At 40.2% G+C, this 13,559-nt stretch overlaps 1 protein-coding gene across 2 annotated transcripts in view; it reads right to left on the minus strand.

Annotated features, from left to right (window-relative positions):
• Nucleotides 1-13,559, minus strand: part of INTU (inturned planar cell polarity protein) — a 68,784-nt gene that overhangs the window by 39,577 nt on the left and 15,648 nt on the right. For both annotated transcript variants that reach the window (XM_060246811.1, XM_060246810.1), the window contains exon 2: nucleotides 8,064-8,644. In XM_060246811.1, coding sequence (XP_060102794.1) covers nucleotides 8,064-8,644 — 581 coding nt within the window. The remainder of the gene's footprint in view (nucleotides 1-8,063; nucleotides 8,645-13,559) is intronic.

The raw sequence follows: 13,559 nt of genomic DNA on the forward strand, positions 1-13,559 counted from the left end.
AAAATGATAATGCCTTGATGTTAACAGGTTTATCTGGGATAGATTCCTTAAGACAAGCAGAAGTGCATTGTGGTGTTACCCGGTTTCCTTCTTTTACATATTTGCTTCTGTCTGTGGTCATGAACCAACTTGAATTGTGTTTGTTTTGGGGCCATTAACAAATGAACTCTTGTCCCCCTGTCTATCTGTCCCAACCCTCTCAAAGTTCTGCTAAACAGTTTAAAACTAACAGGAGGCAACCACTAATTAAACATGATGGAACTGGAGGGGGAGAAAAACAGGAATAAAATTTTATGTACTTAACTGTATGAAATAGCTCACCACTGGAAAGGAAGATTATTTTAGTATTTAATGCAGCTGTTGCATTCATTGTGGTTGGAAGGAAACATAATATTTGAAATATAATTACTGGATTATCATGGTTATTAACTTCCGTAGACTATACCCGCTGATTATTAGAGTAAATTGCACAAGAGATCACAGTTACAGAAGAAGGAAAGGATGCCAGTTTCCAATAGATACTTCTTGTTGGGGCTCTTGCTCCTCTTTATGGGCTTACTTCAAATGCAGAAAAATTAATGGTGAACTATATGGTAAGTGTCATGCAATAATTAAGAAATGGGGCTAAAACACACTTAATTTTTTTTAAACTAAAACTAGATAATGTTGTTTAGTCAGACTGGTCCTTCAGGGTCTCCAGCAGAAGTCTTTCACATCACTTCAAACCTGCTCTTTTTAACTGGAAATGCTGTGGATTGAACCTGGGACCTTCTGCATGTAAGGATGTTCTACCACTGAGCTATGGCCCCACCGTGATAATTTCCTGACAAGTTTTTACAGCAACTGCATTCTAGAAATAACTCTATACATACACATAATCAAACTGCAACAGATGATATGCCATTTATTCTAAGCACAACTTGTTTACCTGAACAGTACTCTAACTGAAATGATGAGGGACATTGGGGGGGGGGGAGTGAGTGAAAGCAGCCTCTGAATCAATGAATAGAACTGTAGAGTTTTTTTTGTGGCATGATTTTCTTTGGCTTGGCATTGTGAAGTATAATGTTTATTAAAAAACAGAATAACTTGGTGGTGCATGCTTTATATGATTATTAAAGTACAAAAAATAATTATAAATACAGTGCAGAATAAAAGTATGCCCTTCAAAATATGCCTTATCCGACTGTCCTGCTTCGCTACTTTAGATACAGTAGTCAAGTTTAATAGAGTCAGAGACCCAACAAGAAAAGGAAAAAAAGTAACAAGTGGCATTAGATTTAGATACAGTATAGACAAAGGTTTACCAATAGCCATATTTAAACAATTTAAAAGCATCTGCAAAATAATCCCAGTAATGTTTTGAGCTGACTCCATCCTGCCACTATTGCATTTGTAAAATGCCATCCCGGGAAGCTGTTTTAAGTGTTATGATGATAGTTATTATGATCCTTATGATGATGAACACCTGGAGGACTCTGCTAGACATTTTGTGGATAAAATCATTGATAGTCATTTGGCTATGCATGCCACTTAAGAAGCAGCACAATTATCAAATTCTACCAGAGAGCTGTTTAACTGCATTTATTTGGATAAATTTCTACTGTTTACAGTGCAGGGGTGGCCAACGTTAGCTCTCCAGATGTTTTTTGCCTACAACTCCCATCAGCCCCAGCCAGCATGGCCAATGGCTGGGGCTGATGGGAGTTGAAGGCAAAAAAACATCTGGAGAGCTACTGTTGGCCACCCCTGGAGGTGAGGATAAAGTGTTTGGAAGGGTGAAGACTACCACCTGTTAGTGCATCATGCTTTATATTATATTCTTGGTTTATAATATTTTACTGAGCAAGAAGGCCTGAGTGAGTCTTAAGAAGCTTTAAATACCTCACTATGACAGGGTATAGTCCTATTAAACACTAGACCACTACTAGAGAAATTCTGCTTTGGGATCTGATGTTCCATTTAACTATCAGCTGCTTCCAACTCTTCCTTTTGGGGGTTAGTGGTATGCTGGGGACTAAACTCCTGGTGTTTTGGTGAGCATTCATTATCTAGAACTATGACAAACCAGTTATCTGCTTGGTTCTGTAAAAAGATATTTTAGTTTTTAGCTTTAGTAAATAGACAATCTTTGCTAAATCTTTTCAGTGGACCCATGGACTTTTCAGTGGAGTTTGATACTATTCCTACTGTTTATTATATGAGACACTAAATTCTACAAGAGGTCATGGTGACAGAAGTAGTAAAGGATGCCAGTTCCCAGTGGCGGTTTCTTATTCTACCTATCTAGGTTGGGAGTTTTGGAAGATAGTATTTATGTTCTTCAAGGTTTTATTTTGTCCTCCAAGCAGGTTTTCTGAGTATGTGGTGAGATATTATGCTGCCAAGATTAACTATAACTCAGTTTATTTATTTATGTTATTTATAGTTCACCCCCACAAAGACTCAAGGCTTGGTTAAATGGTTAAGGATGAATAAATTGAAATTGAATCCTGACAAAACAGAGGTAATGCTGGTTGGGAAGGCTGAGATCTTGAAGGACATTAAACTTCCTACTTTTGACTGGGTCTAGCTAGGGTTGCCAGCTCCAGGTAGGGCCTGGAGATCTCCCACTTTTACAACTGATCTCCAACTGGTAATCCTAGGTCCAGCTGACACTGGGGCTGAGATCACACACACTAAATAATGCACTTTCAATCCACTTTCAGCACATTTTCCAACTAGATTTTGCCGGTTCACACTGTAAAATCCAGTTGGAAACTGCATTTCAAGCAGATAGAACATGCATTGTTTAGTGTGTATGATCACAGCCTGACTATTTCATTTAAAAGTTTCGGGGGTATACTGGATCCAACATTAAGTAAATGCTGATGTAGAAATAAAAGCTGATGTAAAAATGCATTCTTCCAGGTTCCTTTAGTCTGGAAAATGGTCCTTTACCTTGACTCAATGGATCTGGCCACATGGATTCATGCTATTATCATACTGACTCAGCTGTTCTGGCCACATGGATCTATGTTGATCACTTTCACTCATCTGATCTGGCCATGTGGTTCCATGCTATGTTACCTTCAGCCTAGATTACTGTAATGCCCTTTGAATGGCTCTTCCCTTGGTCAACTGGAAGCTCCAGCTGGTACAGAATGTTGCAGCCTGTTTACTATAGGGTGCCAGGCAGAACATGCATGTGACATGTCACACCCATTCTGCAGTCACTCCATTGCTTATCAATTTGGCACAGGATTCAATTCAAGGTTCTGGCTATTACCTACATAGCCTTTAATGCTCTTGGACCTACATAACTACAAGACAGGCTTATCCTGCTGTGCTTTATCACAACAGCTTCATTCATCTGAGCGAACCTTTTCCCACCCTACAAATGGATAGGATCAGCAACTGCCTGCTCATATGGTAGCTCTTGCTTTGTGGAACAGCCTGCCTGAAGAGGTCAGGAAGGTTCCCATACTTCTATCAAGAGCACAAACATACTGCATCACATCTGCCTTGCTTTTTTCCTTGCACTTCACAAATTAAGAAAAATCTCATTTATTTGCCAGCACTTCCCATTCAAACCCTTGAGACTTAGTCCTGGAAGAAAAATGGGGTACAGAGTCTTGAATCTCACAATAAGTTTTCAGTGGATCTTTGCAATTTCAGACTGTTGAAAGTTTAACATAGAAGCCTCATTTCATTTTAAGTTGAAATGGACAGCTTCTTAATACTTTTCTTTTAGTTCTAAATATACAATGCTAACATATATTTTATTTTACCAAAATGCAAAATCTGGCAAAGGTATTTTACTTTTTTAAAAAAAGATTGATATGTTTCAACTAAATTATAATCTATCTCTGCCAACTGCAGTGAAATCTATTACTTTTGTGCAACATGCAGTTTGCTATATGCCGCATTTAAATCTGAGAACCCAGCGTTCACTGTAGATCTATAATTTTGAAGATTTTATATGAAAATTATATATTTGTATAAGACTTGGCAGGGGATGTAGCTGATTTGCTCACTCAGAGCCAAAATACTGAAAGAGGACAGAATCAAACCCAAACTTGAATATAATGCTGGCTGATAACTTAGTTATTCTTCCAATGTTGCTACTTTGCTTTTAAACAAAAATAGTTTTAATTTTTCCATAGCCCACTCTCAAATTTTCTTATGCCTAAGAAAGGTCTGTTAAATCAAAGCAATGTATTTTTTTAAGGCTCAGTGGCCTTCAAAATACATTTTATTCTTAGCAACATATTGGAGAATAGCAGAATTACACCCCTGTTTACAACTGATCTGAGCAGCATTGTACTGTATGAGCATTACTCGAGACAACAATAACCCTCAAAAGCAGTAGCACAATTTGAAGTGCTAGTTCTTACTTTTAAAGTCCTAAATGGATTGGGGCTAAGGTACCTGAAGGACCATCTCTTCCTATACTATCCAGCCCAGATCTGCCTCTCAAGCCCTGTTCTGTGATCTCGCCTTCAGAAGTGGGGTGGGTGGTGACCAGAGATAGTATTTTCTGTGGGGCACCTTGCTTTTGGAATGGTGCCCCACCTGAATAATGCCTGGTGCCTGTTTTACTTTAATTTATGCACCAGGCCAAAACGCAGTTTCCCCCTAATCTTTAATTAGGGGCTTCATCTTATCAGCTTAGGTTTTATGGATATGCTCCTTCTGTCCAATGTATGTTTTAATTGTAAAAGCACCTCGAGCAGGACTGTGAAGACACAGAAACAGTCTAACCAGCTAACGAAAGTAACATCCTATAATAAGGCCATTTTACGAAAAAAGGTAAGAAAGACCGGCATTCAAGAAAAAGGTGATTATTTTAAAGGAACAGTGTTTACTATTCAAGCACATTGTGCAAAAATTTATATACATTTTATTTATTTTAAATACTTCACTCCTCTTTTTGTCCTACAAAATGATCCAAAGCAACACATTACATGAAGCCTAGATCTCCAGTTCCCTTTGTAAATACAATGGTATAAACTAATAAAAGATTTATACATAACATTCCTTGTGAATGCAGTCAGATTTGCTGAAGCCATATTTGCTCTCACACAACATGTTCAAAACATATGCTCTTTCATTTTTAGCAGCTTTCCTTCCAATAGGGTTGCCAGGTCTGTGTTGGAAAATACATGGAGACTTTGGAGTAGATTCAGGAGAGGGCATGGTTTGGGGAGAAGCCTCAGCAGGGTACAATGCCATAACAGTCCATTTTCAAAGCAGCCATTTTCTCCAAGGGAGCTGATGTCTTCCAGCTGGAGATCAGTTGTGAAAACAGGAGCTCTCAGGCCCCCTTGGAGCTGGCAACCCTAAATCTTAAGGACTGGAATACTAATTTTAACTTATTTAGTTCTATATATTATATTTAGTTTAGAACAGTAAATTGTGCACATCTAATTCTGAATAGGCCCCTAGAGTCTGGATTTTTAAAAATCTGCACAATGGGTCCATGTGCCAATAAGGGAATTGTTCTACAAATCTTGGGGGACTCTCAGTTTTACAGAAAAAGTCGAAAAGTGAAAAAAAATAGTGAGGATTTAATCCTTCCATGCAAGTTAAGGAGAAAAAATTACATCTCGCAAGATCCCACCTATTATAGCAAGAGGGCTTATACTGCAACCCTATAAACATTGCTGGTCAGCACTCCCAGGGTGAGAGAAGAAGTAAAGCAGTGGCAGGTGTGGTGGAGCAGCAGAGAAGATGAGAAAGATATGGAAGGGAAGAGGGAGAAAGGACAAAGGGAGAAAGGTGTGGTGAAGGGAAAAAGTGAAACACAACAGCACTAAGTGGGAGGGGAAAGAGGCAAGAAAAAACAGGGACCAGCTGGCCAACAGTCTTCATGTTTTCTGTTCCACCTACTACTGGCAGAGAGCTGATGGGATGAGGGCTGGGCTCAGAACAAGTGATTTCTGTTCCTATCTCAGGCCTCCCTCCCCAGTCAGCTGGCTCATGGTGGCTGGGAGATAAAACAGAAAGTGGGGAGGAGGAGGAGACAGCAGAATAATTGTTTGGGAGGGAGTAAAATGATAGTGGAGAGAGAAGGATTTTCTCTCTCAGCTCCCTATTTGTCTGTTCATAATATGTAAATATTGCATTTACTTCTTAGATAAGTAATACCATTTAAGAACAATACACAACTTTTACAGAGCCCTGCATTACTGGGTCTTCCAAGATTATAATACTCCCAAAAGTCAAATTCAGTAGCAGACTCCATCTACACCAAATGACATCATTCTTCTTTGTTTTAAAGATTTAGCCAAGTTGTCAGCATGCATAAACAGAAGCATCAACAGAAAGAGGACACAGAAAGTCATTGAGTGCTATGGTCACTTTTTCCAGATCCCTGTCACAGTGTTTTCTGGAACCACATCATTACAGTGTGTGCTGGGCATTAAGCCTGTTGCAAATCTAGAGTCTGGTGGAAAAGGATTAGAAATAAATAAATAAAAGACTTTGGTTCAATCCTGACCAATGCTCCCTCTAAGCCAGGGGTGGCAAATGTGGCCTGAGGGCTGAATCAAGCCCCTGGAGGGCTCTTATCAGCCCCCGCAGCAACTGCCTGTCACCTGCTTCTTTCTCTCTCTCTTGCTTCCTTCTGCATCACAGCTTGCTTTATCACACAGGAGCTACAGAGCAAAGCCTCCATTGGCTGAGGCCCCTCCACTGGCTGAGCCCCCTCCCTTGGAGAGGAAGTGGGGGAGGGATAGCTTGTTTTGCCAGGCTCTCTCAATCGATCAGCAGAGCTACTGAGCCAAGCCTCTCTTCCTTCTATTGGCTGAGGATCCTCCCCCTCCTGGTTCCCTGGGGAAGGAAGGAAAGACCTTAGCTTCCTTTGCCCAGTTCCCTGGATCATACAGGAGAGATACAAAGAAAGCACCATTAAGACTAATGTTTTAAGTTTTTTAAAAAATATATATTTAACTGTGTTTGTGTCCTTTATCAAGTTTATATCTCTGCTACCTGGCATTACATTTTATAACACACATGGTCCAGCCAGTCAAGGTCTCATTTATTTCAGATCTGGCCCTCATAACAAATGAGTTCGATACCCCTGAAACTGTGGAGTCTTTTGAGCAAAAATTCTACTTTGTGAGCTACTGGCATTAAAGTTGTGAGTGACTGCATAAATTAGTTTGCTCTGGGACAATTTTTCCTGCATTACACAAAAATGTGTGAGCCAGAAGCTAAAAAACTGTGAGCCAGCTCACACTAATTCAGGAACACTGATCCTGACCAGATAATATGCAACATGAGCTATGGGGCAAAGTCTATTGCCAAATTACAGTTAAGATTCTTTAATCATGAACAAGGCAATTTGCATTTTATCCAATAAGAACACTGTTATTTAGGCTACCTCTATGCAGAGATGATTCCCCATGTTGCTTTCATTGCCTCTGCATTCACAGTAGCAATGGAACATCCAAACAGCCGTTTCCCTAACACTTTCCTTGCCTCAGCCCTCTCATGACTGCCATTTCACCCTAACCACTCCTTAAAAAACCAGAAATGGACAGACTGCTATAGCATAACGTCATAATGATCTATGGTGACAATGTACTAATTCCCAGCTTTCATTTTTAAAAGGTCTCTAACACTTTTTGTCTTAAAACTCTGCAAGGAGATGAGACACACATTTATTTTTATTTTTAAAAAAGAAAGTTGGGAACAAGTAAATTGTTGCAATAGACTGTTATGATGTCATTGTGCTATAGCAAACTGTAAATTATTACATTGTTAAAAAGTCAATAGTGTTGTGTGGGGGAAACAGCAGCTGTGGGGGCTGCAGTAAGGAAAACAGTGCACATGAAAAAAGTGGGATATGAAAAAATGCACACCAATATGACATTATTGACACTTTCTTTCCAAAATGGTTGTTTTAATCAGAGTAAAGCAGGGAGGCACAGAAGGACAAATAGAGGATGATGTCATATGGATGCTTTTGAAAACAGCACAGCTGCAGGGATGCCAAGTTGGAGCAAAACATCCACATGGAAGCAGCCTTGGTTTGAAAGTCTTTTAACCTCCAGAATTGCATAAATTGTGGCACTTACCAATCAAGATTTCACCAGACCTTATTGCTGAACTGCCTGGAATCAAGCCATGAACAACAAGTTTCTCTTCTTCAGCACTTTTGGACTCAATACTGTGTCTGTTTTTTTCAGCTTTTCGCCATGGAGACTGATGAGCAATCCCTATTAATGACTCCAGAAGCTTGAGCTGCTCTCCTGTCTCAGCATTTGATTGTCTCTTTGGATTTATATAAATGTAGACATCTTTGTACTGTTGTTGGACTACCATCTTCTGACTAGAATGGTGTTTCAATATGGATGCTGGACCAGAGGCACGTGCATCACATTTACCAGTTGCTTTCTTCTTTATAGACTGTTTTGATAAAAGATTTTTATTTTTTAATATTTTAGTGAGTTTTTCCAATCTGTGCTCATTTTGTCTATGTTTTTGAGATCCCTCATGAATAACCTCAGGTCCATTTTCACAAAACCTGACATGGTTCACCACAGGCACATCCACAGAACTGTCTTGAAGAACAGTTTCTTCTTCATCTTCACTCAGTTCTACATAGAACAACTCTCCATTCTTCTGTACACTGTCTAGCCATTCAGGTTCAAAGTCACTGTGAAAAAGAAGACATTATGACAATCAAAATGACAAGAAGGTTGAAAAGACCTGCAGTTGTCTTAGTTTTGCAGACCTCTGGAGGTAATGCATATTGAATATAAAACTACATTACAATGAGTGGTATTGTATTTAGACCTGCAAAAGAATCCATCCTAGAAATGTCTGTTACAGAAGTATTCTTTTTATACCCATGACTGAATAAACAACCATACCATATGAGTAAGAAGCATTCTTTTGAGTAAAGGAGAAAGGCAACTCATTCCCTCCATATTCCATCTATGCTCTTGGAAGGAAAACTTTTGCTGCAACCTTATAAACTGCATGTGAATGAAAATTACAGAGTTGGCCCACAGTAAAGATGATTTTCTACTGATGCCATATTTGAAAACATTCTCCATTTTACAACCCAAACTGATTTAAGCAAACTGCATTTATTTTTTTATTTTGCTAGGCCACCTTTCCCTGAGAACAGGGCTCAGGGTAGCTTACATCAAAGCCAAAAACATGCAAATAAGATAGAGATAATATTAAAATACATTAAAAATAACTTCCAGCAGACAATATTACTTCCTATATTCAAGATGATGACAATTTCAGTATCTGCAAGCCCCCTGGGTAGAGGGGATATGGAGAAAGAAAAAAAGGGGAAGGTGGGCATGTCGGTGCCAGACCGTTGTTATCCTCAACCAAATGCCTGGCAGAACATCTCTGCCTTGCAAGCCCTATGGAAAGGTAATAAATCCCATATGGCCTGGATGTTCTCTGGCAGAAAGTTCCACCATGTGGGGACCAGTGCAGAAAAAGCTCTGGTCCTAGTAAAGGACAGCCGAATCTCTCTCAGGCTGGGACCACCAGGAAGTTCTTATTGCTGGAGTATAACACTTTTTCAGGGGTAGTCCCGAGAGAGGTGCTCCTGAAGATATGTAGGTCCCTGAATGCTAATGTCCTTAAAGGTCATCACCAAAACCTTGAACCATATCTAGTGCTCCACCGGAAGCCACTGCAGCTTGCACAGCACTGGTTGGATGTGTGCCATCTGAGGGGTCCCCATAAATTAATTTCTTTATATTCAAGCATATTCAAGCTAAACAATTCAAGTTAAAAATCACCAACAAAATAAACATGACACCAAGACTGTTATGCAGAGACACCAACAAACTGTAGGATGTGACATCATCAGTAACTAAATTTATGGGATGAGTGGTAAGAAAACCTCCCTCTCTTAATTTTCAAGGCACTTACCAATACCATGTGCAGACAATGATCCATTTTTAAGAAGCGGGAAACAGCAGGAGAAAAGTATGTAGCCCCTAATATTCAGTTCTTCCCATAACTGTGGACTATTGTACAAAGATGTGAGACAGAGCACTAACTTGGTCAGCTCAACACTAACCACTGTGATTAAATAGGCCACCATACTAGTATATTCCCTGCATCACAACACAGGACCTTCCTGCTTCTGCTCTTCTGTGGACTGGTCCATTTCTCCCTTTCAAGTTGCTTCCATTTCCAGTTTATTCACCAACTACAGCAGAAGTGTTTCTCTTCTTGTATGCTCCATTCCAGAATAATGGGAATGCCAAGCAATCAGCTCAGAGAGTCAACACGTGCTGCCACCAGTGTTCCCTCTAAGCTGAAGAGTCTTGTGAACAAAAATTCTACTTTGTGAGCTACAGGCATTAAAGTTGTGAGCTACTACATAAATTATTGTGTTCTGGGGTCATCCTTCCTGAGTTAAGACAAAAATGTGTCAGCTGGAGGCTAAAAATCTGTGAGCTAGCTCACGCTAACTCAGCTTAGAGGGAACACTGGCTGCCACGTGCATCTTGCAGACTGATGTTGAACATTTATAAATCCAAAGTATACTTATTGACCAATTCCATAACAGAAATATCATCATCTTCTATGTATATCTATATTATTATTATAGTAATAATTCTCTTGTGAACACCTTTCCAGGCTGGTGGGAAATTCCTAAGGGATCACTACAGGCACTACAAGCCTCTGAGGGAAGCTCTCTGGCTATTGCAGTGGCCTTCAGAGGCTGTGTGTGCTGGGAGGTCTTCTGTGTGGGCAATTGATAGGGCCTTTTGTGAGGCTGCAGGAGCTCTGCAGCCTTTTCTGAAGCCAATTGACAGAGAAGAGCTAAGAGATGTGGCTGTCTCTGAGGTAAGACTGCTTCTGGCAGTTTATTCAGCATTCCAGAGCCTGTGTAGGTGGGAGCAGGGGAGTCAGCCAATGGGAGGCCAGAGACTCTGACTAAGCTGTGATGGGCCAATGGTTTCTGGAGTGCATGGAATGCCCACAAGAGAATTATGATATATAATAAAATAATATAATAATATAATAAATAAATAAACAAACATACTAGGAGTAAGGCCCATTGTGAAGAAAAATACTCTAGAAGGAGGCTCTGGGTGACTGCCTGTCACCCTGGTTGTCTTCCCACCCACCCAAGTGAAGGCATTGAACGCCCCCTCCCCCACCCAAGTGGTACTTTTCCAAGTTGGTGGGAAATTCCTAAAGGATCACTACAGGACTCTGAGAGAAAGGCCTTTCCTCCTGGGGAACCACTGTTGCCAGTCTCAAGGTGAGGGCTGGAGATCACTCAGAATTACAACTGCTATCCAAATTGATGACACAGATCAGCTCCCCTTTAAGTGGGGAGGGGGGAGTGAATGCCTTCACTTGGGTGGGTGGGAAGACAGCCAGGCGGGAGGGGGGGAAACTCACCCAGAGGCCTTTTGTGCTACCTTTCCAGGCTGGTGAGAAATTCCTAAGGGATCACTACAGGCACTACAGGCCTCTGAGGGAAAGGCCTTTCCTTCTGGGGAACCACAGTTGCCAGTCTCAAGGTGAAGCTGGAGATCACTCAGAATTACATCTGCTATCCAAATAGATGGCACAGATCAGCTCCACTTGAGGTGGGGAGGGGGGGAGTGAATGCCTTCACTTGGATGGGTGGGAAGACAGTAAGACTGGGGCAGGGGCACTTGCCCAGAGGCCTTCAGTAGTACCTTTCCAGGTTGGTGGTAAATTCTTAAAGGATCATTATAGACCTCTGAGGGAAAGGCCTTTCCTCCTGGGGAACCTCTGTTGCCAATCTATAGGTGAGAGCTGGAGATCACTCAGAATTACAACTGCTATCCAAATAGATTGCAGTGATCAGCTCCCCTTGAGGTGGGGGTGGGGAGTGAATGCCTTCACTTGTGTGGGTGGGTGGGAAGCCAGCAAGGTTGGGGAGGCACTTTAGTGGCACTTTATATATATATATGTTACTGTGTTTTTTATATATATATATATAAAGGCAGACAAAGAGAGATGGAACAGACAAGTATATCAATAGTATTGGGAAAGAAAGGGAAGGGAAGAACAGCATCAAGATCCTAGAAATCAGCAGTTCATGTCCTTTCCTCTTTTCCTCGAGCTCTTTACTGACTGAGGGTAGTGGTGCCTATGATCAGCTGTTCCTGCTGTTTTATGTGATACAAGTTTATAGTGGAGTGATTAGAGTGGAAGCTTGCTGGGTGACTTTGAGCCAGTAACACACTCAGCCTAACCAGGCTCAGAGGGTAGTTGTGAGGATATAATGAAAACGAGAAAGACAATGTAAACTGATTTAGGTCTCCACTGGGGATATAAGCAAGGCATAAATGAAGTAAATAAAGAAATAAGTATACAATCCATCATCCAACACATGTGAAGTTACCTGTGTCATGGGTATTATTAAATTATGAATAAGAACAGCCTTGCTAGATCAGAACAAAATCCAGATTCTACAGCATGCAATCTTTTATCAGACACACCGGGGAAACTCACAAACATGGCATCAATCCAATGGCCATGTCCACTTGTTCATGTTTACTCCAACATCCGTAATTAGAGATATACTATTTCTAATCATGGAGGTTCTACTTAGATGTAGTGGCTATAATAATTAACAGACTATCTTTCTTGAATCCTTTAAAAAACTATATAAACTGGCAAATGTAAATACATCTAGTACTAATAAATTCCTTAATTGTAGAAGTCAAAATTTTATTTCCTTTTGTCTGCCCTGAACCTATGGTTAATTTCATTGATTGACTCCAAGGTCGTATCATGGAAGGGGGGGGGGGAATCCTTCATGCAATTTTAAACTTGTACAAAGTTAAGTCTCTCACCACAGTTCTCCTTTTACTTAACTAAAATGATCCAATCTATTTAGACTGGATCTAAAGACATAAGTAAGACATTCCCACTATCACCTTTCCCTGGTCATTTTTTTCTACCATTTCCAGTTCTATTCTTGTTTTGACCTAAGGTAACACAGAATCCCAAATAAGGGCACAACCAAAGATTTATGTAGCTTCCTTACAGCATTTTGCACATCCTGGACTTTCATTTTAGAACTTTATATTTCAAAATTCTTAATATGCTATTTCAGAAATCCCTTGTGTGTTCTGGGAGTTCTCAAGCATTTTAAGCATGATCCCACTGCAATGAAGAAGAATCATCATGAACACCCAGTTATTGCAGACTGTGCTAGAGATGCAGAGGTACTGAACACAACAGTATGTGTATAATTTTGTTTGTTTTCTTCCTTTCCCCTTCACCTTCCTTTTTTGGGAAGCTAGTTCACCCTATTCATTCCATGCATTCTATAAGCTGAGCTCTTCTGAACTCTTGCCAGTATGTATTCTCTGTGTAGGGAGTTTATTTTGCAGCTTTTTATTTTGATCATATTGTCTTGTTGTATCTACCTCTTGAACTTCGCCTGTCTGAATCTGATCCTAGGATAATGATATAGATGTGTTATTACAGGTTTTTGTCTGGGGGGGAGGGGGATTTAAAGGATTAAGTATTTTGCGAATATTTGACTGCACTTGTATATTGTTTTTAAAAGTTTAATTAACATTTTAAAAAAGAAC

This window comes from Heteronotia binoei, chromosome 9 (genome assembly GCF_032191835.1).
Source record: "Heteronotia binoei isolate CCM8104 ecotype False Entrance Well chromosome 9, APGP_CSIRO_Hbin_v1, whole genome shotgun sequence".
NCBI classification, from domain to species: domain Eukaryota; kingdom Metazoa; phylum Chordata; class Lepidosauria; order Squamata; family Gekkonidae; genus Heteronotia; species Heteronotia binoei.